This window comes from Manis pentadactyla, chromosome 3 (genome assembly GCF_030020395.1).
Source record: "Manis pentadactyla isolate mManPen7 chromosome 3, mManPen7.hap1, whole genome shotgun sequence".
Lineage (NCBI taxonomy): Eukaryota > Metazoa > Chordata > Mammalia > Pholidota > Manidae > Manis > Manis pentadactyla.
Window position 1 is genome coordinate 4,905,001 of NC_080021.1, and position 22,013 is coordinate 4,927,013.

At 62.7% G+C, this 22,013-nt stretch overlaps 4 protein-coding genes across 22 annotated transcripts in view; 1 reads left to right on the forward strand and 3 right to left on the reverse strand.

The window, feature by feature from the left end:
- EEF1D (eukaryotic translation elongation factor 1 delta) overlaps window positions 1–22,013 on the reverse strand; it is a 155,239-nt gene that overhangs the window by 121,418 nt on the left and 11,808 nt on the right. For 8 of the 9 annotated variants that reach the window (XM_036921972.2, XM_036921951.2, XM_036921961.2 and 5 more), the window contains exons 4-8: window positions 20,495–20,594; window positions 20,319–20,419; window positions 19,971–20,189; window positions 19,551–19,745; window positions 19,376–19,457 (exon numbers count right to left, since the gene is read on the reverse strand). In XM_036921972.2, coding sequence (XP_036777867.2) covers window positions 19,419–19,457; window positions 19,551–19,745; window positions 19,971–20,189; window positions 20,319–20,419; window positions 20,495–20,594 — 654 coding nt within the window. In that variant the 3' untranslated portion in view covers window positions 19,376–19,418. Of the gene's footprint in view, window positions 1–19,375; window positions 19,458–19,550; window positions 19,746–19,970; window positions 20,190–20,318; window positions 20,420–20,494; window positions 20,595–22,013 lie in introns of those variants that run through there. The other variant, XM_057497701.1, reaches the window with a different exon arrangement.
- GSDMD (gasdermin D) lies at window positions 1,412–6,178 on the forward strand. Of its 8 annotated transcripts, XM_057497706.1 has the most exons (12): window positions 1,418–1,536; window positions 2,355–2,411; window positions 2,531–2,751; window positions 2,943–3,135; window positions 3,742–3,910; window positions 4,065–4,167; window positions 4,442–4,495; window positions 4,962–4,994; window positions 5,093–5,265; window positions 5,346–5,487; window positions 5,584–5,657; window positions 5,788–6,178. In XM_057497706.1, the coding sequence occupies exons 3-12, from the start codon at window positions 2,535–2,537 to the stop codon at window positions 6,025–6,027; spliced, it is 1,398 nt and encodes a 465-aa protein (XP_057353689.1). In that variant the 5' UTR covers window positions 1,418–1,536; window positions 2,355–2,411; window positions 2,531–2,534; the 3' UTR covers window positions 6,028–6,178. The 8 variants fall into 8 exon arrangements, with proteins under 8 accessions (XP_057353687.1, XP_057353689.1, XP_057353690.1 ...); XM_057497704.1 differs by having other exon boundaries at window positions 1,412–1,536; window positions 2,355–2,751; XM_057497707.1 differs by lacking the exon at window positions 2,355–2,411 and having other exon boundaries at window positions 1,420–1,536.
- Window positions 6,878–13,279, reverse strand: MROH6 (maestro heat like repeat family member 6). 2 transcript variants are annotated; one of them, XM_036922024.2, is made up of 14 exons: window positions 12,933–13,274; window positions 12,664–12,816; window positions 12,332–12,486; window positions 11,685–11,802; window positions 11,298–11,482; window positions 11,077–11,214; window positions 10,852–10,966; window positions 10,588–10,731; window positions 10,344–10,517; window positions 9,960–10,127; window positions 9,610–9,729; window positions 9,252–9,354; window positions 9,082–9,147; window positions 6,879–8,933 (listed from the first exon to the last, which is right to left on the reverse strand). In XM_036922024.2, exons 1-14 carry the CDS (start codon window positions 13,167–13,169, stop codon window positions 8,704–8,706), a joined length of 2,106 nt encoding a protein of 701 aa, XP_036777919.2. In that variant the 5' UTR covers window positions 13,170–13,274; the 3' UTR covers window positions 6,879–8,703. The 2 variants fall into 2 exon arrangements, with proteins under 2 accessions (XP_036777928.2, XP_036777919.2); XM_036922033.2 differs by lacking the exon at window positions 9,610–9,729 and having other exon boundaries at window positions 6,878–8,933; window positions 12,933–13,279.
- Window positions 15,337–18,510, reverse strand: NAPRT (nicotinate phosphoribosyltransferase). 3 transcript variants are annotated; one of them, XM_036922009.2, is made up of 13 exons: window positions 18,236–18,507; window positions 17,949–18,076; window positions 17,793–17,875; window positions 17,551–17,681; window positions 17,333–17,448; window positions 16,911–17,107; window positions 16,696–16,836; window positions 16,352–16,436; window positions 16,176–16,256; window positions 15,989–16,091; window positions 15,750–15,904; window positions 15,543–15,650; window positions 15,337–15,456 (listed from the first exon to the last, which is right to left on the reverse strand). In XM_036922009.2, the coding sequence occupies exons 1-13, from the start codon at window positions 18,459–18,461 to the stop codon at window positions 15,394–15,396; spliced, it is 1,617 nt and encodes a 538-aa protein (XP_036777904.2). In that variant the 5' UTR covers window positions 18,462–18,507; the 3' UTR covers window positions 15,337–15,393. The 3 variants fall into 3 exon arrangements, with proteins under 3 accessions (XP_036777904.2, XP_057353685.1, XP_057353686.1); XM_057497702.1 differs by lacking the exon at window positions 16,696–16,836 and having other exon boundaries at window positions 18,236–18,510; XM_057497703.1 differs by lacking the exons at window positions 17,333–17,448; window positions 17,793–17,875; window positions 17,949–18,076; window positions 18,236–18,507.

Sequence of the window (22,013 nt, forward strand, 5' to 3'; positions counted from 1 at the left end):
GCAGCAAGGACGCTCTGCTCACACCAGTGAATGGGCTCCAGGGGCTGGACCACAGCTGGGAAGTCCATGCTGAGCGAGGGGTGGGGTGGGGCACGTCACGCCCCATCACCCCCACCCCAGCAGCCCTCAGGCAGCATCTAGGCCCCCAGCATGGAGAGCAGAATACCTTCAGTGATCCCACACAGCCCTGCAGGAAATTATGTTTCCTTTCTGTCTGAGTTTGTGCTTCACTGCAACATCCTGACCCACATACCACAGGAAGTGGCCTTCCCGGCACCTGTGCCAGGGCTGCCAGCAGAAGCCCCACCTGGCACAGATCCTGAGCCACTTGTGCTGAACCAGCGAATGAGTGTCATAGAGCCTTCAGGGTGAGTCAGGGCAGCCAGCCGTCAGGGGTCCTGGTGTGAGCTCCAGCGTGTCACAAGTAAGGGCCCAGAGGCAGTCATGGCGACAGATGGAGCAGGAGGGGTGTGGGGCTCCTGGCTGCCTTGCACTAGACACAGTTCAGACGTGACCCAAAACAAGGGCACTGAGGAGCCTGTGTCAGCCCTAGATATTGTGACTTGGCTTCCAGATTTTCCCAATAACGGCTTTATTGAGATATAATCCATGTACCATACCATCCATGCATTTAAAGTACAGAACATCCACAGGTTCTAGCATATTCAGAGTTGTGCAGCCATCGATTTTGGTCACACAATTTCAGAATGTTTCTGTCACCCCAGAAGGCACCATGTACCTATTAGCTGTCGCTCCTTCTCCCCCTCCCTCATCCCCTGGAACCCTCGCCTCTACTTTCTGTCCCCATGGGTTTGTTCTGAACGTGTCACACACGTGCGTTGTGCCACCTATGGGCTTTGGTGTCCAGTTTCTTTCTCTGAGGATCAGGTTGAGGTCCAGCCACGCGGTGCCATGGCAGACTCATCTCTCTCGCCCTGAAAGTCTTCCCTGGTGTGGGTTCACCACGTGTTGTTTACTGTCCCTGGCTGAGGGATGCCTGGATAGCTTCACCCATGTGGCTGTGTGAACAATGTTGCATGAACATCCATGGGCACATTTTGTGTGAACATATGCTTTCCTTTCTCTTGAGGACATGATGAGGCCTCTGGTGACTCTAAGGAGCCACCACTCTGTCCCTGCTGGCTGTGCGTCCCCCGCAGTGGGCAGGGCCCACGACTCATCCTCCCAGCACTCACAGCTGGCTTTCTTCTGTCCAGCCATCCCAGCAGGCGGCCAAAGCTGCATCTCACTAAGGTTTGATTTGCATTTCCCTGTCGACTACTGATGTGAGCATCTGTCCCTGTGCTTGTCTTTGGAGATAGGTCTGTTCAGCCCCTTAGCCATGGCGTGAGTTGTAGGAAAAGCCTGGAGAGGATGTGGGCGGCTCGCAGGGGCGTGTCCGGGAGTGCTGGGCCGCGCGGCATCAGGCCTGGTTTCACTTTCCACCGGAGGCCTGTGTGGGGCTGGGCGGCTTCCTCGACCCGCTAAGTGGCCTCACTTCGCATCGTGGACAGGAGCAGGGGCAGGACGGTCACGGTGAGCTGCACCACACGCTCCAACACTGAGCCCCTCCTTTGGGGGAGAGGGGGTGCTGGACCTTCTCAGCAGCGACCTGATCTCAGCACCTTCCCAGGACTCCCCAAAATCCCAGATGGCTTGGGGAAGCCCCCGGCCTCTGGGAAGGCCACCCCCTCGTCATTCCCTCTGGGTTTGGGCGCGGCGGTGGGGTCAGCCCTAGAGGCGCCCCTTGGCCCGCTGCCCCATTTCAGAGCAGCACTGAGCCTCAGAGGCTTCCTCCCCAGCAGCCAACTGGCTCCTCTGCCTGGGGCCTAGGTGTTCTGTGTCCTGGGTCAGGCCCTGTTTGGCCTCTGCCACTGAAGCCTCAGCCTCGAACTGGTGGCTCGTGGATCTCCGAGCACAGAGAAAGCCCTAGAGGACATGCCTGGGGGCTGGGGCCACTTCCTGGTCCTTGCTGTGGCCCCCATGCCGAGTGCCCAGCAGTTGGTGGCCGGTGGTTCTTCCCATACCGGGAACACCTCAGCCAGGGAGCCAGCAGCTGCGGCCGAGGCCCCCGCCTTGCCCTGCCCTCTCTTGGTGGCTGCTTCCCACGAGTGGCCTGACGCCCTGCAGGACAAAGCGATGGAGGCCTCAGAGGGTGGCTGAGGGCCGCCTTCCCTGCCAGTGCTGAGTGTCTCAAAGCTTTCTTGGGCTTTGCTGGTGTGGGTGGCCTGAGTCCCACGGGAGGCTGTGAATGACATCCCAGCCCTGGGGTGCTCAGGGCCCCGTGGAGAGATGGATGAGCGGGGGGCAGTGGGGAAGGGGTGACAGGGTGGACACTGTGTCCCTCTGTGTAGAGTAAAGATCAGGAGCTGGAGGTTTCTGCAGGTCAGATCATCCCAGGACAGGCCAGGGTGAGTCGCTTTGGAGGAAACATCTCCCCATCACTGGAGGCATCCAAGCAGTGGCTGTTCCCCTATCCCTGCGCCTCCAGCCCTGCGGGCCAAATGCCTGACCCACCGGCCCTCCTCAGGAGCATGACGTCAGCCTTTGAGAGGGTGGTCAAGAGTATAGTCCAGGAGCTGGACCACAGCAGGGAGCTCATCCCTGTAGACAGCCTGCGGAGCTCCACCAGCTTCCAGCTCTACTGCCTGTTGAGCAGGAAGTGCTCAAGTTCATGGTTCTGGAAACCCCGCTTTGTGTGTCTCAACCTGTCCATCAAGGATATCCTGGAACCTGATGCACCAGAACCAGGTACCCTGTCTAGCCCTGAATCAGAGCCCCAGGTGGGAGGGGAGCTGGTAGGCCAGCCTGCTGCCTGCTCTGGGCCTCTGGGCTCTCTGCTTCCTCTTCCTCAGCAGGCAGGGCCTTTTCAAAAGTCCCTCTGCCCAGGTAGGACAGGCCATAGCCAGTAGGACAGGGCCTCAGCTCTGGTCTTGCTCCAGCTGTGGAGCCTGATGGCCCCTTCCACTTCCACGACGCCGTGGACGGGCAGCTGAAGGGCAGTGTGGAGCTCACAGCCCCAGGGCAGGGGCGGTTTGCAGGCGAAGCTGCAGTGTCTGGAAGCTCCAGTGCCTCCGTGAATGTGTGCATGCTCCGCGTGGCCCCCAACACCTGGGAGGCCATGCACCAAGAGAGGTGAGCTCTGAGGGGGTGGGGCCCTGCTGCCCCTGAGCAGGCACCGGGCCACAGCCATGGGGCATCAGGCTGAGGGCCCATGCAGGAGGAGGGAAGCCGCGGAGGCAAAGGTGTGCTGGGGCTGGGTGGCGGGGAAGGAGGGTGCAGAGCTCACTGGGGCCTGCATCCTGAGGGCTGGGGGACTGGGTCAGACCTAGCCCCAAGCCACTACAAGGAGGCTGGGCTGCTGAGGTGACATGGAGCCCACAACAGGGACACTGGCAAGGAAACTTCAAATTTGAATTCGGGAGGGGCAGGGAGTGGAGGGAGAAAGCAATCTGCAGAGCAGCTAGCTGAGGGCCTGGGCCTCTCTGGGGGCCCACAGGTGTCCACTTATTCCTGCTGGACCTCATCCCTCCTCCTCACATCCCATGCACCCTCAAACACTGTCAGGAGCACCTGGGGAGGGAATGCCAGGTGCCCCGTGACTGAGTATCCATGGAGCCCCTGGTCTTCTCGGCTGCATCTCCTGCTGTGGGCATAAGGCTGAGGTCCCTGGAGGGGACGCCAGCCCTCTGGCCCAGGGCCAGGTGTGCCAGTGAGCATCCTGGCTGCCCACCTGTATAGGCGGCTGCGGCAGCCCGAACACAAGGTCCTGCAGCAGCTGCGGCACCGGGGGGACAACGTGTTTGTGGTGACGGAGGTGCTGCAGATGCAAACGGAGGTGGAGGTCACCCGGACCCACAGGCACGAGGGCTCGGGCCAGTTTGCCCTGCCTGGAGCTGTGTGCTTGCAGGTGTGTTGTATGGACCATGTGGTAGGCAGGGCTCCAGGAGGTAGGAGGGCTGTGGCCCCAGGTAGCAGGAGGGCCAGACCCCTGCCACCAGCACTCAGCCCACTCCTGGCTCCACAACCCAGGGCCCAGTCGTGAGCCCATATCCATTCCTCAGGGCAAGGGCCAGGGCCACCTGAGCAGGAAGAAGACGGTTACCATACCCTCAGGCAGCATCCTTGCATTCCAGGTGGCCCAGCTGGTTATTGGCTCTGACTGGGGTGAGCTGGGTTTGGGGGGAATTTTGGGGCCTAGCCTCTGTGGTAGAGAGACCAGGAGGCCTGGAAAGGGCCACTGGTGGGCTGGGGGTGCTGCAGGCACCTGGCTGCACAGCTCCCTGGGTCGGGTCCCATGCTCTGGCATATGGGGAGTTGGGGCACCCTGGGGAACACTTGGGGAACTGTGAGGGGTAGCCTCAGTGGGTGAGAGAGAGGCTGGGAGCCCCTCGGCCTAGCTGACCTGCCTTCCCCATCTCTGCTCCTGCTTGGCTGCCAGATATCCTCCTCTTCCCTGACAAGAAGCAGAAGACCTTCAAGCTGCCCCAGGAGGGTAAGGCCTGTGGACCCTGCCCGGCTGGGAGGATGCATGAGCACACTGACAACCTCAGGAGGCTTTGCTTGCGCTGGGAGTATAGCTGGGAGACCCCTGAGGGATGGGCGTGGAGCACACATGCATATGTGCACACAGGCCCATATACACATGCATGTGCACATACAAACACACACATGCACACACATGCCCGTATGTACACATACCTGTGCAGATATACATGTACACATGCACATGTTGGAGCCACAGAGCAACAGGCTGACACCAGCCCAGCAAGGCCCCACTCCCTGTCTGTGGCTGCCAGTGGTGGGGCAGGTGATGGAGTGTGAGGGCCCAGGAAAGGCCTCAGCCTACTCTGGCTTTGGGGATCCACACGCGCCCTGACTAATCCTGCCCCAGACAGCCCTCAAGCCTTCTGGCCATGTAAGGGGCCACCCACATTACTTCTGTTCTTTCTCCATGATAGCGTCCTTCAATAGTGACCTCAGGATCCTGTCAGGTCAGTACCTTCTTGTCCACTGCTGGAACCTCTAGTGGGCTCCCCTTCTGCTCCCTGGGGGTCTGCCCTTACTGACCAGGGCTCTTTTGTCCCCACAGATGGGACCTACAAGGACTGGTCGGCAGCCACTGAATTCCAGGGCCTGAAGGCAGAGGTTGAATGCCAGGCCAAGGGCCTGGAGAGCTTGTCCAAGGAGGTGTCCAGGCAGCTGCTGGGGGGCCTGAAGCAGGTGCTGAGGGAAGAGCTGGCCCTGCAAGTCCTGCAGGAGTCGGTGAGCAAGCTGGGGTGAGGGTGAGAGGCAGGGGGAGCCTGTGCCTGGCCAAACAGGCTCACCAGCCTCCTGTGTCCCAGCTGGAACAGGGCCTGTGCTGTGGGAGGATGGAGCCTCTGGACGGGCCTGCAGGCATCATCCTCGAGTGCCTGGTGCTGTCCTCCGGAGAGCTAGAGAAAGAACTCGCCGGCCCTATCCTCTACCTGCTGGAAGCACTGGATGGTGAGGGGCCCCTGGGGGTGGGGCAGGTAGAGGGCAGGGATATGGGCTTCCCCAGCCATGCTGTCTGGACCCCCCTTACCTGAGGTGTCTCTCCAGTGCTGAATGAAACCCAGCATATGCTGCTGGCTGAGGAGCTGCAGGCGGGGGCCCTGCCTGGGCAGGTCAAGCTGGTGAGAGGGTGCAGGTGCTAGGGGAGGGGGCTGGGCCTGCGGTGTGGGGCCCCAGGAGCATGGGGGCTGGCGGGCACTGGATGTGGGGGTGGAGAGCCTGCACTGTCAACCTCCCACCCTGTCCTGACAGGTGGGGAGGCTTCTGGAGCAGAGCAGCCCCTGGCAGGAACACAGGGCCATATCCCTGCTGCCCAAGTTCCTGGGGAGCAGCTGGGGCTCAGAGGGGCCCGCCTGGGTCCTGCTGGAGGAGTGTGGCCTAGAGCTGCAGGTGGGCGCCCCCCAGGTGTTCTGGGAGCCAGAGGCCCAAGGCCGCACATGTGCACTCTATGCCTGCCTGTCGCTGCTGTTGGAGCTGAGCTACCTCTGCTAGATGGCACACCTGGGCAGCTCTCCAGGTGGTACATAGTTCATGCCCACCCAACTGCCAGTCCTGGGAAGGCAAAAGCCCAACCCAACCATACAGCCAGTTTACCATGGGGCCCGGGAGTTGGATCAGGTCAATAAATGTGATATACAGGAAAGATAGGTCACTGAGTTTTTGAGGGGCTCTAGATTTGGGATAGGGGGCAGGGGTGGGGACTATGCTCACATAGGACAGGGAGGGACATGGGGGCAAGAGCAGACATCTCCCCCATGGCCTCACTCCTGCTGTGCCTTGGAGCAAGGGGAGCTACCCTGTGCTTGGACCTGGCTACTCAAAAATGACCAGCCACGTGGCCGGGCCCCTCCTCAGCATGCTGGCCTGTGCAAGAATGGCCAGGCAAGCCCGCCAGGATGGGTATCTAACTGCCTCGGGAAACTTGAGAACATGCTGCTGCTCCTTCTTGGCCTGAGGGGGCTGCAGAAGGGCTAGAGCGGGTGTAGCTGACAGCAGACAGCCCCCACAGTCCCATGGTGGGTTGGGGAGCATGGGGAAGCAGGGACACTAGCCTTCGGTCTCACATCTGCTGAGCTCAGAGCCTCAAGGGAGGGGAGGCCCTCCTGCCTCCAGGCTGCAGGTCTCAGAGCACTTGTAGGGACTCCACCTCAGCGCAAATCCAGGACCTCAGCAGCCCATGGGGAAATGGCCCCGTATGTAGGGAGAGATGTTTAGCCAGGCAGTTTTCTCATTTCTGGGAGCTTGAACAGCCAGGAGAAATTAGCCTTCTCTTGATAGCAGCTGTGGTCTCCCATCCCCCAGCTGGTGGAGAAGCTGCAGGTCCGCACGGCACGCCACTAGCATGCAGCTTTAGAACTTTCTTAGAAGAGCAAGAATAGTAAGCTTGGCTGGGACATTAATCCCTAAGAAAATGCAGGGTCCAAGCCCAGCAGTAAAATTAACATTAAAACAGAAGACAGTGTGCCCCAAACATCCCAGATCCAGGTTACAGAACCCCGCCTGGAAATCGCCACCAGCGCAGTGAAGAAAGAAGGTCGCTATCTGTCTTCTCCAGGGCCCACAGTCCTCCTTTGGGAACCCTCGGTAGGGTGGTTTCAAGGGCAAAATCAAGGTGAATGGGTCTGGAACGGTCCTGTCTCAGAAAACATTAAACAAGCAAGAATGCCAGCGCAGCTTCTGGGGCCCTGAGGCACTACCCTTGAGGCCAGGAGATGGGGCAGGTCCTGGTCCGCCCTACCCAAGCCCTATTTGGCGGGTGGGACTACTGGCCCTCGGGTTCTAGGACCACCAGTGCCTTGAGAGTATCAAGATGAAGGTGGGAGGGCCTTGCAGAGAAAGGGAGGCCATTCTGCTCATAGCCCCCCGACAGGAAGTTTCCACAGATGGGCTCTCTGCAGGTGGGGCAGATGGCTTGGTCCCTCACCCCCCGCCCCCTAACTCCCACAGGCCAGAAAGGCTCAGCAAAACGCAGGGCTGCAGCAGCGCCTTGGGGGCAGGGGCAGCTTCTGGGGGACGGGACCCCCAGGCTCTGCTGTTCAGTGTGTGAGGGACACAGCACTGGCCTCTTTTGTCTCCGGGTGAACCCTGCCTGACCTTGGCCACAAGCCTGAACCCTGAGCCTGCCTGACTACTAACCTCACCCCCAGGCTGACCCTTCTGGCCACAGGCTGACCAGACTCAATTTATCAGAACTGCATCCTTGGCCTGGTCCCAGGTCTCAGAGAGATGCCACACCCCATTGATCCACATGTGTGCACCTTAAACCATATTTTAAGCCTAGAGGTGACTAGGACCCCATGCCTGCCTCCAAGGGGTCCCCGGTCTGGGGGCTGCCCCCAGCCCACCAAGAGGCTATGTGAGTCAAGGCCACTCTGAGTAGGCAGCTTTGGTCGGGGGTCCCTTGAAGGGCAAGAAGACATTTCAAGGTAGACATTCTAAGTAGAGGAACCCGATTAAGGCCTACAGGGGCTCAGTCACGGCTTCTGAGGTTTCCAGCGGGTTCTTCCCTATATGGCCAGTCTCGCCTACCTCATTCAATCCTGAATAGAGCACAGTCTGGCAGGGGTGCACATGACGGCACCCCACACCAGAACCCACAGGTATAATCCCAGGCCTGTGGTATGCCAGCGAGGTCAGGGGATGCTTTCTGGAGAAGGCTCAGGTGGGTCCAGCAATGGGCGGGAGGTGAGAGCACAGGAACAGTGCCAAGCTGAGGGGGTGGCAGGTGTGGACAGAGGGCAGGTCAAGGCTTCCTGAGCAGAGAGGACACAGGCCAGTGAGGAGTGGGAAACAGGATGGGGTGGGGGAGTGATGGGCTGCTGGGGAAGTCAAGAGGGCCCTGGTAGGCAGGGAAACCTGGGCCAGGCTGCCGGGGGAAGCCCAGGAAGTAGGCAGCCGATCATGGCACCAGCTCACAGGTACATAGCCGTCACCTAGGGACAGTAAAGCTTCTGGAGGGGGGTCTTTGTGTGCAACAGGTCCTGCAAATGGCTTTAGGGGGTGGCCCTGGCATGGAGTGCCAGGCCCAGGGTGCCCCTCACATGGAGACTCTTCTGCAGATCTGCCTCTGCCAGGATGGCCATAGAGCAGTGGGGTGCCCATCTGAGGCCCCTGGCCCTCACAGGGCTGGACCCAGACCCCAACCTGGAGGGCAGACACAGGGCAGGCTCAGCCAGGTCCAGAGCAGTTCCAGCGATTCTTGAGGCTCCGGGGCCGGAAGGGACTGTCAGTGTAGATTGGTGGGGGCCGGGCAGGGCAGGTACACTCTTGGCCCAGGCAGGGAAGGCGGGGGCCCTGGGGGCTGGCCGGCTCGCAGGCTGCCAGCTCCACCTGCTGGGCAGACACCTGTGCCACTGCGACCACAGCAGGCTGGGGGTCACTCTGCAGCTGCCCCAGGTCTGTGGGGACAAGGCAGCTTAGGGTGGGAGGGTTCTCGGGAAGGCCAAGTGCCTGGCCCCTGGCCCTCCATGCATCCATGCCCACCCACTCCACCCTCACACCCACTGCCTCTTTAGGACCCCATGCACCGGTGAGTAGGGTCCTTACCCGCAAGCAATGAGTCCAGCAGGTCCTGGTTGGCATGGCTGGGGCTCATGTGATGGACGAGGAAGCCTGGACCCAGGCAAACCTGTGAGTGCTATGCTAGCCCCATGTCCCCAACAGGCAGGGCTAGTTTTGCTCCCCGAGTTCTGGGTTTGAGAGACAGTGTTCCTCACCTATGAGCATGGCAGCTGCCCAACGAAGGGGGTCCTGTGGGCTCCGCAGGTAGCCCTGGGTCTGGCTCAGGAAGCTGGGCACATGACTTGGGTACCACTGAACCTGGGGACAGAAGGGCTCAAGGTAGGACAGGAAGGCCAAACCCATGTGTAGAGGAAGCAGCAGAGGTGAGCCCAGGGCTGGGGCCTCTGGGAACCCCTCCAGGGCAGGATGTCAGGGCCTGAGGCGTTAGATCTACTACCACTTTGGCTGGGAGGGTGGGGAGACTCAGTGGAGGGGGCAGTGGGCCTGGTGAATACAGGACCAGGTGGACAATGACCACACCCCGTCGCTGTCACCATCCTACCCCTCACTGACCAGGCAGCAGCAGATACGGCTGAGAGCCTCAGGGCTGTCATAGTGGGCCACCGTGACCATCTCCTCCAGCAGGCCCCAGCGCAGGGCCTGGTCACAGCGGGCCAGGGTCCATTCTGAACTCTGGGACAGCAGAAGGGAGCAGGGTTAGAGGTCCAGAGAGTGGCAAGAGGTGGCTGGGGTGTGGCCAGAGAAAGTGGAGGAGCCCCATGGGGGTAGCTCAGGGAAGCCTAGGAACCTGGGCGCCCATGATGCCTGCGTCTGAGGTCCTTGGGGAGGCCCTTGGACCTGCAGTCTCAGGATGCGTGGAGTTGGGTGGGGACGGGGTGGCACGGTCTTGGGAGGCGGCTGACCTCAGCAGCCTCCTGGCTGGGGTCGTGCAGGTGTAAGAGCAGTGGCACGAGACTCTGCAGCACCAGCTTCCGCAAAGGGCCGCGGAGCCCCACCTGGAGCCCGCCGCAGCCTCGTCGCACCAGGGTCCCGAGGAGCCCGACCGCCGAGGCCCGCACTGCGTCCCTGGCCTGCGTGGGCGGATGCGGTCAGGGTGGCGCGGGGGCACGTCCAAGGAGGAGTGCCCTCGGGGGACGTGACCTGGGGGCCGGCAGCGGGGCTCGGCAGGCGGGGCTTGGGCCCAGAGCGTGGGCTGCCGCAGGGCAGGGCAGGGCCCGGGGGGGGGGGGGGGGGTCGGGCGCGATTTGGGGAGGGATGGGGGCGGGGCGGGGCGGGGCGGGGCTCACGTCGTCCAGCAGCGGCAGGAGCCTGGGCCCCAGCTCCGCGGTCAGGAGCCGCACCGGTGACCGCGGCCGCAGCAGGAGCCTCCGCAGCGCGCCCAGTGCGGCACTTACGAGGCGCGTGTCGCCATCGCCCAGGGCGCCCAGGAGTGTGGGCAGCAGCGTGCTCCTGTGCCGCACCTGCGGGGGCAGGGGCTCGTGGGCGGCCCCTCGCAGGCCTCCGGCCCGCCCCGCCCCGCCCCGCGCTCACCTTCTTCCTGCTCAGCGCCATGTGGCCCAGGCCCAGCAGGCCCAGCCAGCGCGTTGCGGGCTCAGGGTCGCCCTGCCAGGCGCGGAGCCGCTCCAGGATGACCTCCTCCCGTAGGAGCCGTGCCGTGGGTCGGCTCTGCAACAGCTGAGCGAGGACACGTGGTCAGCATGCTCGCAGTCTGCAGTCTTCTCACGTGGGGGTGGGGTGGGGCAATGGGGACCGCTTAGGGGCCACATCCATGCCCCCATCCAGAAGCGGGCTCACCCCAGTAAAGAAGGCCATAGCTGTGAGGCGCTGAGTGTCATCTGTGCAGCGCAGCTGGGGCAGGAGGTCAGCGAACAGGCCTCGCAGGTGGTGATCGGCATGGGCCACCAAGGCACTGGGATGGGGCGGGATGGGCACTCACCCTCCGCTACCAACTCACTCCTCCGGAAGCTTCCGCCGACCACCCTCCAGCCCCTGCCTCTCTTGCCTCCCCCTGCCCCACACCTGGCCAAAAGCAGGACACCCTCCAGGTGGGTGTGGGCTCCCACCAGCTTCCTCCAGCCTCCAGCCTGCTCCATGCACGTGACCACCATGCGGCTGCCGTCCCCGGTGAGCAGGGCTTTCAAGGCCTCCACGGCGCAACTGGGCGGAGGCAGCCGGAGAGTGGGCTGGAAAGGCCAGGCGGGCTGGCCGCCCTCACACTTCCTCCAGTGTACACCCCTCACCTGGCACTGCTGTGTGGTGGCCCTTGGTGGGACAGGGCCCAAACCGTGGGGGTATCCGGGCAGCATGCATTCCGGGCCAGCTGGTGCAGCTGTGTGACCAGCACCAGCAGGAGGTGTGGGTAGAAGCCCCGTATAGCGCCCACGCAGCCAGACACGGACAACATCGCCCCAAGAGCACGAGTGGCCTGCAGAACAAGCGGCCATTTCAGGCTCCTGGGGACCGCAGGCCTGGTGAGGATGAAGCCTCAGTGGAGGGTCGACAGGGATGGGTGGCTTGGTTGACAACCTGCTGCCCCGCCCCCTATGAACCGACTTTCCCACCCCCTTGGCCCTCCTGGCCCCTGTGGGCGGGGGCAGTCCCCTAACTGCTGACCCGGAGCCACCTACCGCCATTGCCTCCAGCTGGGGCCCAGCCGCGCCCTTCAGCACCCACAGCAGCTGCACCAGTACCTGCCCATTCACACGCTGGTTCCGGCTCAGGCTGCGCCATAGGTCAGCCACCACCCTGAGGGCATGGGGTGTGTGAGGCAGGGTCTGGTGCTGAGATGTGGGTTGGAGGTGGTCACTAGGACCTCAGCAGGGGAAGAGTCCCCCACCCTGCACCCACCCCCAATCCCAGAGAAACAAAATAAATGGCAACTGCAGATCACAGCAGACCAGCTCAGTGGGATCGGCCGTGTGGCGGGCACTGCTCAGAACTGTCAGGCCAGACACAGTTAAACAAGCCTAGCATCATAAAGAATCACTAGAGAATAACCTACACATAACTCCTCCTGGGGTGGGAAGCCACCCCACCTGCTGGCCCCGCCTTGGAGCTCACCCCCAGGCTGGGCTGCAGGGGTGACAGGGAGAGAGCAGGTGAGCCCCTAGCACTGAGGACCCTGAGGCGGGAGAGTGGGAGTGTTGGGGGTGCAGGACTCCTGGCCCTCCCTGACAGGCCTCACCAGGCCAGACTCCTCTGCCAAGCAGGAAGGGGGAAGGAAGCCGCTTCGGGGCCTTGGGGTTGGGGCACCCAGCAGGACGGGGCAGGTTACCGGTCTTGGGGCAGTGAGCACCGCAGCAGCGCACCCACCACGTCCCGCGCATGTTCCAGGGCCAGTGCGCTCAGCACCCGCAGGGCTGCCCGCCGGGGCCTCCCCTCAGTCAGGCTGGGCACCTGTGCCAGCAGCCCTCGCACAAGAGCGTGCACCTGGCATGGAGGGTAGACATCAGCAGTCAGGCCTCCCTGGTCTCTGTACCTAACCCTCTGTACCCTCACCGGGCAGGTATGGACTGAGAGGATTATGCGTGTCAGGCTTTCTCCAACCCCCCTAAACCTTGGAAGGGACAGCAGGAGGTCTGGGGGCAGGCAGGGATGGTGGCTGACCTGGTCCTCCAGCCGCTCCCCCCGGGCCTCCAGGGTTGAAGACAGGGTGAGTGCTGTTGCCTGGGTCCCCACAAAACCAGTGTCTTCCAGGCAGGCAGCTGTATACAGTGCCAGGTCGGCAAGAGCCCCGTCCTCCCAGGAGCTTTGGGGGGCCTAGGAGTGAGAGATTAAGTTCCCTTGCCTCTTCCAGCTCCCAATCTCCAGTGCTCCCTCAGTCCCTCCCTTGCCCCTAGGCTGGTCTCCTACGCCGCCCTTTCCTCACTGCTCACCTGATGAGGCCCCTCTGGGGCTGGCAGGGAGCAGGGCCCATCACTGGCTCTGAAGATGGCAGCTGCACTCCCAGGGTCTGCCTCACAGTCAAGCCCCGGCTCAGGCTGAAGGCCCACGGGATAGGGTCCCAGACGCTCACCCTGGCTGGATCGGATGCCTTCAGCCAGAGCTGTCAGGGTTAGGGCCCCCACGGGGACCCTCTGGGCCTGGCCCTGGCCCCACATGCCTCCAGCCATGGTCGCACACGCCAGATGCTCTGCCTAGCCTCTAGCAGCTGCCACAGTTCCTCTGGGGAAGTGGCACCCAAGCCTGACCTAGAAGCAGATCCAGGGATGGGTGTGGTGGTATGTGTGTGCGTGCTCTGTGCGTGGGGGGGGTGGAGAGCACCTGGAGGTGTCTCCGGGCGTGATGCCCGCTGGGGCTTGTGAAGGGCTCTCCTGCCCAGGGTGCTGGCAGAGCAGCTAGCCTGAAGTGCAAGCACCTGCTCACTGTATCTGCCCACCCGGGCCCTGGGGCAGGGGAGACCAGAGTGCCAGCAGACATGCAGGGGGAGGGGGAGAAAAGCCGTTGATCCTGACCTGCAATCCCTCTGGGTAGGGAGACCCCAGGCAGGTGTGGACAGCCCTGAAGAGGACCCGGTGGGGTCCAAAAATTTGGCCCAGCCCTGAGCTGAACTGAAGCCTTGCCCGTTCTGCCCTAAAAAAGCAATTGGGTTGGGGCTGGGACTGGGCTGTCCCCACCGCATTCCAAAGCCCAGCCAGACATCTGGGGGTGGGGTTACTGGGAGCCTCACCGCCTCTGAGCTCAGGCAGTCTGGGGTGGAGCAGAGGCAAAAGTGGGGCCCCTACCACCTCCCCAGCGATCTTGCAAGTGACGGCCATTATTGGGGTTGGCTTTCTGGGTCCTAGCTATTCTGAGGTGCTCCTCCCCTCAACACTAGGCCACAGGGTTCCTGTGTCCTGGCACCTCAGAAGTAGGCAGCTGAAAAGTGACGACATGGATGCCTGGAGGTAGGGTGTGTGTGGTGTGTGTGTGTGTCTGTGAAAAGTGACATGGATGCCTGGAGGTAGGGTGTGTGTGTGTGTGTGTGTGAGTGACATGGATGCCTGGAGGTAGGTGTGTGTATGTGGTGTGTGTGTCTGTGTGTGTGTGTCTGTGTGAAAAGTGACGACATGGATGCCTGGAGGTAGGGTGTGTGTGTGTGTGTGTGTGTCTGTGAAAAGTGACGACATGGATGCCTGGAGGTAGGGTGTGTGTGTGTGTGTGTGTGTGTGAAAAGTGACGACATGGATGCCTGGAGGTAGGGTGTGTGTGGTGTGTGTGTGTGTGTGAAAAGTGACGACATGGATGCCTGGAGGTAGGGTGTGTGTGGTGTGTGTGTGTGTGAAAAGTGACGACATGGATGCCTGGAGGTAGGTGTGTGTGTGTGGTGTGTGTGTCTGTCTGTCTACAAGCCTCATGTTTCCCAGGACTGGCCCGGCCAGGCCTCTCTGCCCCACGTGCCCTCACCCTCACACGCTGGCGTGGCACACTACCTATCCTGAGCCTGCGGGGCCAGAAGAGCCAGTCTGGCCAAATGCCTGGGAAGGCGGCAGTGCCCGGAAGAACTCCAGATACGCTTGCCTTCCTGTCACTTTGCACTTCCTGGACAGGAGAGGCCCAAGCCCTGACCTCTTCATCCTGTGGAGCCAGAATCTCTCTCCTGAGCAATTCCTCTGGAGCCCAAGTTGCCACAGCCAGCAGAGAAGTGACCAGCTTGCCTGCACACAGCAGGGCAAGCCCGGGAGCACCAGTCAGGTGCCCGGAGCTGAGCTACCACCTCATCCCTCACCTCCTCTTATCCATTCCCAGGACTGCTGGGTCAGAAACCAGGTCCCCCACAGCCTGGACCTGGCTGACCCTGTGACAGAGGCCAGGACCTGGAGGGAGCCAGATGGGCAGAACCCAGGGGCAGGGTCCCCAGTTGCAGGGGACAGGATTCTCCTTGGCTTGGGAAGCTGGAAGTGTCCCAGTAACCCTGAGCCTAGGGGCAGGACCCTTGGCAGGCAGGGATGCCAGGGGCCAGGCTCTGACAAGGGAAACCCCCAAAACCCCATCTGGCACCTTTTCCGCACCCCACATTCCCCTCCCGAGTCTACAGCAGTAATTCTCTCAACTCCCAGACGGCACCACAACACCCGTCCAGGTAGCCCTGCTTTCTCCAGCCTCAGACCAGCCCCTGCCTCCCCACAGCCCTGGCGTCACGGCCCTGGCCTCGCTCTCCACCCTCAGACCTCAGCACAGGGGCTTGAATACGACCCCCACCCCTTAGAGCACGAACTCCCTCTCCAGACTCCAGTCCACCCTGGAAGCCCTGGGGGTCGAGGCAGTGGAAGGCTAGGGGAAGAAACAACACAGGACAAATTGTGGGGTACAGTGGGTGGCTTGTGTTAGTTTCAGGCAGCCCCCAGCATGGGGTCCTCAGGGGCGGCCTCCGGCACTCAATCTGTCCACCAGGGCCTGCAGCTTCTCAGACAGCACGACCTGCCGGGAGGACAGGAGAGGATGGTGGGTGGCTTTGGGGGCAGAGGACACACGGTACAGGTTGAGGACATAGGCCCTCTACCCACCTGGTACTGGGCGGGCTGCACCAGCCGCCTGTGTGCAAGGCTGAGGCGGCTCAGGGACAGCTGGGAGAAGGCTCTAGATTCAGCCAGAGATGGGAGAGGCTCACACAGCTGGAGGGAAGAGGGGAGGAGAGGGCTGAATCGAGGTCAGGGATCAGAGCTCCTTTGGGGTTGAAGCTGCAGCCTGAGAGGGGTGGGTGGGGCTGTCACCTGTCCCCGCTGGACCCAGAGTCGCAACAAGGGCTCCACATAGGCGGGCCTCACAGTGCAGGACTCCCTGGCCCCTCTCGGCCAGACCCTCAGCTCCTGGCCAGCCTGGGGTGGGGGCTCCTCTGCCAACTGAAGTACATCCAACAGCAGAGACCCTGTGTGTGTGGGGTGGTGCCAAGATTAACGTGATGGGCCTGGGGACCCAGGGGGCCAGGGGGCCAGGGGGTGGGGGGCCTCACCATCAGAGTCCCGGAGCCGGAAGGCAGCCTTGCTTCCTGGCAGGGTCTGCTTCTCAGGGTCCTCCGTCAGCTTCATCCGGGGCTGGCCTCCCACAGACACCAACTGCAGAGATGGGTATGGGTCGCCAGACCTTTCTGCAACCAGTGGTTCCCTGCCCACCCCCAATGGGCCTGAGACCATCTCTACCTTGTAGACGCAGCCCAGGGAAGGCTGGCGGGGGCAGGTGACCACGCTGGTGCCAATGCCGATGAGGTTCACCTCACTGCCCTGCTGGAGGGAGGGCAGGTGGCCCTGAGCTCAGCCAGGGTCTGCAGGCTCAGGCCCTCCTAGCCACCCTATGGCCTTTCCCTGCCCCACCCCACCTCCTGGGCAAGCTGTGCCAGCTCTTCCTCGCCAATGTTGTTGCTGACAGCGATGGGGACAGACGCCAGCCAAGGCACCTGGAACCTGGGAGGGGGGAAGCCCCTCAGATGCTCCTGCCCACCTGTCTCCCATCCTCTTCCATCATGTCATCCCCCTCCCCACCCCACATCTGAGAACCTGCCCTCGGGTATGCCAGCTCTGCCTTTGGATTACAAGCCCCTGGGTGAGCCCAGAACCCTCGCTGGGCCCACCAGGTCTCTACTGAGGTGGAAAGCAGACCAGAAGCCCTTCCTCCCCCTGCCCTGAGGGGGTCTCAGAAGGCACAGCCTCTCCAGGGGCTCACTGGGCTGCAAAGGTCCGGAAGACAATACGGATCTCCTGGGCCTGCTGAAGCAGGTCACCGCTGTCCAGCCTCACACCAACTGCCTGGTAGCCCAGCTCCTCGAGGGCCAGGGCTACTGCCAGGAAATTGGGAAGACCACTCCTATGGACAGGGACAGAGGATTGGGGGGCTGCAGCTGCTCTGCCGAGCTCACCCTGGGGATGCCGGGGCCTCACCTCCGCACACTGTAGGTGTCCAGCAGGCCCTGGAAGGCCTGGGGAAAGGCCAGAGCATAGGCCACAAAAGCAGCCCGCTCTCCCGGGTGTGGCTCCTGCACCTCCAGCCCCAGGTGGGCACACACACGCTCCAGCCATGCCTCCACACGGGTGGCCAGGTCCACGCTGGGGCCCTGCCTGGCAGGCAGCGCCAACATCTGTGGAGAGGGTTCTGTTTAGAGTGGGGGGCCCGAGTGCAGGTGGGGACTGGGTCAAGCCCGGTCCCAGGTTTGGGCAGAAGGAATGCCACCCGCCTGCAAGCTTCCCAACAGAGCACCAGGGGGCCTGTGTGCAGAGCAGAGACTATCCTGCCCTATGCCTAGAGCAAGGACTGTCCTTGGATCCTGCCCTGTGTAGCGCAGCCAGGCAGAGGGAGTACTGACCGGGTCCGGGGGCACCTCAGAACCGGAAAAGGAGGTGATGAAGGAATGCGCCAGGGTTCCGGCCACGGGCACACCCCGCAGCTGTCCTGCAAGCACGTTGCTGGTGCCATCAAAGCCTGGGCCAGGGCATCAGGCAGGGTTGGGGGACTTGAGGCAGTGGGGGACTCTCTGGGTGTGCCTCCTCCTTCCCCACCCCTGCCTCCCTCTCTGGTCCTCACCACCCAGGTAGCTGTAGGTGGAGGCTGTGAGACCCCCGTCTGGACCCTGAGCGCGTCGCAGCCCCATCTCCAGCAGCCGCTTCTCCGGTCCTGCAATCAGGCGAAGCCGTGCTGCATTCGTGGCAATGAGGCTGTGGGACGGAGAGGAATCTGGGTTCAGGGTCAGAAGCCCGGCGCTGCTGGACAACCCTCCAGATGGGAGCAGGAAGCCCCACCCCAGGGCAGCCAGGCCCCTGGCCCACCTGGCGTAGCCAACCAGGCACAGCAGCGGGGTCTCCAGCAGCTGCACAACCAGCAGGGGTCCCGACACCTGCAGCAGGGGCACCTGCGGGGAGGGCTGTCAGCTCGGCACCACCAGGCCCCACTGGGCGCCCCTCCACCCATTCACCAGCACTCACGCCAGGAAAGGCCAAGGAGCCCTCGGGCAGGGCCCGCACTGTCACCCCAGAACAGTCGAGGGCACGAAGGTGCTCAAAGAACGCAGGGTCCGTGTCTGGGGGCAGCACCGAGGCCAGGAACTGCACGTCTGGGGGACGACAGAGGCCCTGGTGGGCTGGGTCCAGCGGCGGGGCCCTGGGGAACCCCGGGAACCCCACCCAGAGCGGAGGGAAGGGGGGCCCTCGTCGGGCGGGAGGGCCTTGTCCGGGGGCTCCTGGCGGGGAGGGCTCCCTGGGCCGGGGGCTACCTGCGTCCTGCAGGCGGAAGGAGCGCAGGAAGCGCACACAGTCGCGCAGCCCCGCCGCCAGCGCGAAGGCGCCACCGAAAGGGCAGCGGCGGAAGAAAAGCTCAAACTCGGCCTCGTCGCACGCGCGCCCCGCGCGCCAGTAGCCCAGCGCCATGGTGGCCTGGTAGAGGTCGGTGAGTAGCGGCCGCGCGGCCGCGCGGGCCTCAGGGTCCTGCTCCGCAGCCATGTCGCCGCAGCAGGACTCGGCCCGCCCGGCCACGTGACTCGCGCTCCCAGCGGCCGCGCGAGGGCGGGGCGGGGCCGCCTTCCCGGCAGCTGGAAAGTCCAGCCGGACTTTACCCTTGCCGCACCCTGGGCCCAGCCCAGGCCTGGGGAGGGGCAGCGGGCAGGACCCGCCCACCGACGCCCAGGCTTCCGGGTCCTGAGCCTGGGGTCCACAGGAGTCCTGCAAGGAGGGTAGCCTGTAGCTGGCCCTGAAGAGACAACCCATTCCCGTGTGGCCTGGAGCCCTGGAGGGCACCAGCGCTGACCCTAAACCGAAACCCACATCCTTTTGCCTAGATGCTGAGAACAGCTGCTTACCGGCTATGCCAGCCAGCCAGGGTTGGGGGAGAGGTGACAGGACAGTAGCAGGACACCACAGGGCTCCAGTGGGTGAGTGGTGGGTGGCGCATGACTGTAGTGAAGGTTGACGGGGAGGGCTGGGGTCCTGAGTGGCCTCAGAGCTGCTTTCTAGGGATTGTCAGAGTTGGGGAGCCATGACTGCACTCACCGCAGCAGGACAGCCTGGTTGGGAATGGAGCCCGGAGGGAGTGGTCTGGAGGCAGAGGACCAGTAGTCCCTACAGTGAACACTGTTTCCAGCTTCAACAGCTTGACCCGGATGTGGTATTTGCAAATGAGGGGTGAGTGAGGACGGGAGGTTGGACAACAGATGGGGCAGACCGAGGGGTGAGGTTATGGAGAGACCAAAATAGGAGAGGATGGTGGTAGTCCCTGGGAGCACCGGTAGATAAACAGGACAGACAGGTGGCCCAGGTGGGACTCGGAGATGCAGGCCAAGTCAGAGGCCTGGGGCCTGGCAGAGTGCAGCCCACTGAACACCCACCCACGGGGCCCAGACCAAGACAGGAGCCAGAGAGCCAGAACATCACATCTTTAATATCACGTGCAGGCACTACAGTTTAGATCTTGTTGAAAGCAGCGATGTCGACACTCTGCACCTGAGGGGAGGGAAGCTAGCAGTCAAACAGTGTCGTTTCCCCAGGGACCCCACTCCTGACCCCTGCCTGGCCACAGGTCACTCAGGGACTCACATGTTTCTCAAACTTGGTGATCTCCTCTTCCAGCAGGTCTGTCCCCACCTTGTCGTCCTCCACCACACACTGGATCTGCAGCTTGTGGACACCATAGCCCACGGGCACCAGCTTGGAGCCCCCCCAGGTCAGCCCATCCAGCTGGACAGAGCGCACACAGGCCTCCAGCTGGGCCATGTCTGTCTCATCATCCCACTGGGGGACAAGGTGGGAAAGGCTGGGGTCAGGAGCTTGCCAACACCAGGGGAGCCCCGCCCCCACCCCTGCCAGCACAGAACAGGCAGGTTTTCCAGGGCCCCGAGGAAAGTCCACACGTCACTTGCCCCACCCACATTCCCCTTCCCAGCCCCCAATTTTTCAGCTCAGCTCCCATCCCATCAAGATGGCAAAGCAGGACAGGGTCAGAGGTGAGCCGCTCACGGGCTTGACGTCCAGGAGGATAGAAGACTTGGCCACCAGCGCAGGCTTCTTGGCCTTCCTCTCCGCGTACTGCCTCAGCCGCTCCTCCCGCAGCCGGGCAGCCTCCTTGTCCTCCTCTTCATCACTGCCGAACAAGTCGATGTCATCACCCTCGTCGTCCTCTGCAGCAGTGGCTGCCCTCTTGGTGGGGGGCTCCACTTGGCGTATGGGAGACACGTGCTGCCATGGGGGAAAGGAGACTGAGGCCCACACAGCCGGGCTCCAGCTGCACACCGTGGTTGGCAGGCCCCTCCCTGCTGTGTGAGCAGCCCACACGGGATGGGGCATCCCTGGGTCTGGGACGCTCACCTGGGTTTGGGGGGCTGTGGCCCTGTGGGCAGGTGAGCTCTTTTCCAGCGCACTCAGCCGGGCCTCCAGCCTGGAGACAGCCTGCTGCAGGTCCTGCACCACTGTTGGGAGCAAAGGAATGCTGGTCACACAGCAGGGGCTGCAATGGGGCCCCAAACCATTCACTGGGGCCTCACCTCCTTGCAGGCTCTGGTTCTCTGCTTCCAGGCTGGCAATCCGGAGGACAAGCTCACTGGGATCCCCACCAGGCCCACTGGAGGCCCCAGGGCCTGAGCTCTGCAAGGGAGGGCCAGTGTGAGGATTCCTAGTCCCCACTCACAGCCACTCAAAGCAGTGCCCTGAGCAGGGTGGGACACCTACCAGACACCAGGCCACAGCTCCCTTCAACACTGCTGGGTCTACCTGCCATGTCCCACCCAGGTGGAGGGAAGGAAGCTTATGAAGTGTTATTTTCAGCCAAGCAGAAATCCCAGGACAAAAGGCAGAGGGCCCAGGGCAACCCCAACTCAGAGGCAGCTTGAAGCTCAGAGCCATGGCTGCCACTGCCCTGTGGGGTGGGACAAAGAGGACTCACGGTCTCTGGGGCAGCCTGGCCTCGGGCCTCAGAGACGCCAGTGGAGGCAGGAGGAAGGCGCATGCCTGTGCGGGGAGAGCAGCTCCACGGCAGCCTGCACTGAGCCCTGCCTTCCCTGGGCTGGCCCCCTGCTGCCAGGCTCACCATGCTTGCCCTCAAAGGCCTCCCTGACCAGGAGCCCCTGTCATCTGTCCCAAGAGGTGCTGCCCAGGGAGCTCAACAGGGTTGCCCAAGACACCCCTCAGGCCACATGCACACGAGGTCACTCAGCATAGCCATGCCTCAATGGAACAACTCTGAGGACAGTGCACCTGGCTCCTTCCTGAGGGCTCGTGTCCACCCCTGCAGCAGACCTTGGGCCTGGGGCCCACCTGCCAATCAGTCACAGGATAAACCATGTGGCCTCTTCCCCTGCTGTGCACACCCCCAGATCACAAACAAACTGAAGTTCCCAGAGGACAGGCTGACAGGCACCCATGGACTGATGGCGATCTGTTCACAAAGCCGACATTTCCCGTGGCCCACCAGCTCCCATGATGGGCCTCGTAGGCTGTGTGACTGGGGAAGAGCCCAGACTAGCTAGTACCAGAGTGGGCTGCTCATGCCACTCAGCTCTGCATGCTGCCCGCCTCCAGCCTGCCCTGCAGCCTCCCGCTCCGGGTAGGGAATTGTGGCACCATCCAACTCACACTGACAGCTGTACTGGATTTGCCGTCCCCAGAGGGCCCCCAAACCACACTCCCCCGAGTTCTGGCCGCCACCACCTGGCACATGGCCTCCCTTCCAGCCCAGTGCCCAGCTCCTGGAGCAGGCTGGCCCCAATCTCAGCAGGCTCCCCAACAGACTCCTCCTACCCCCACCCCAGGGCTCAGTGCTTGCCAAGCACATGAACCATGTCTTGGCAGCAGCCAGCAGGCTGGCACCTCAATTCTTTTTCCCTGCTGTGTCTGTTGCCTGGAGTGTTGGCCCCGGTCCCAATGACCTCCCGTTGTAGACCTGGTGACAATACTGAGTAGGGACTGCTAGTTGACAGGTCCCAAGAGTGCAGGCTCCCAGCAAGTCCCCACCTGCTGTGAGGCCAAGAGGAAGTGGGGAGAGACCAGGGGGCTAGGGGTCCTGCA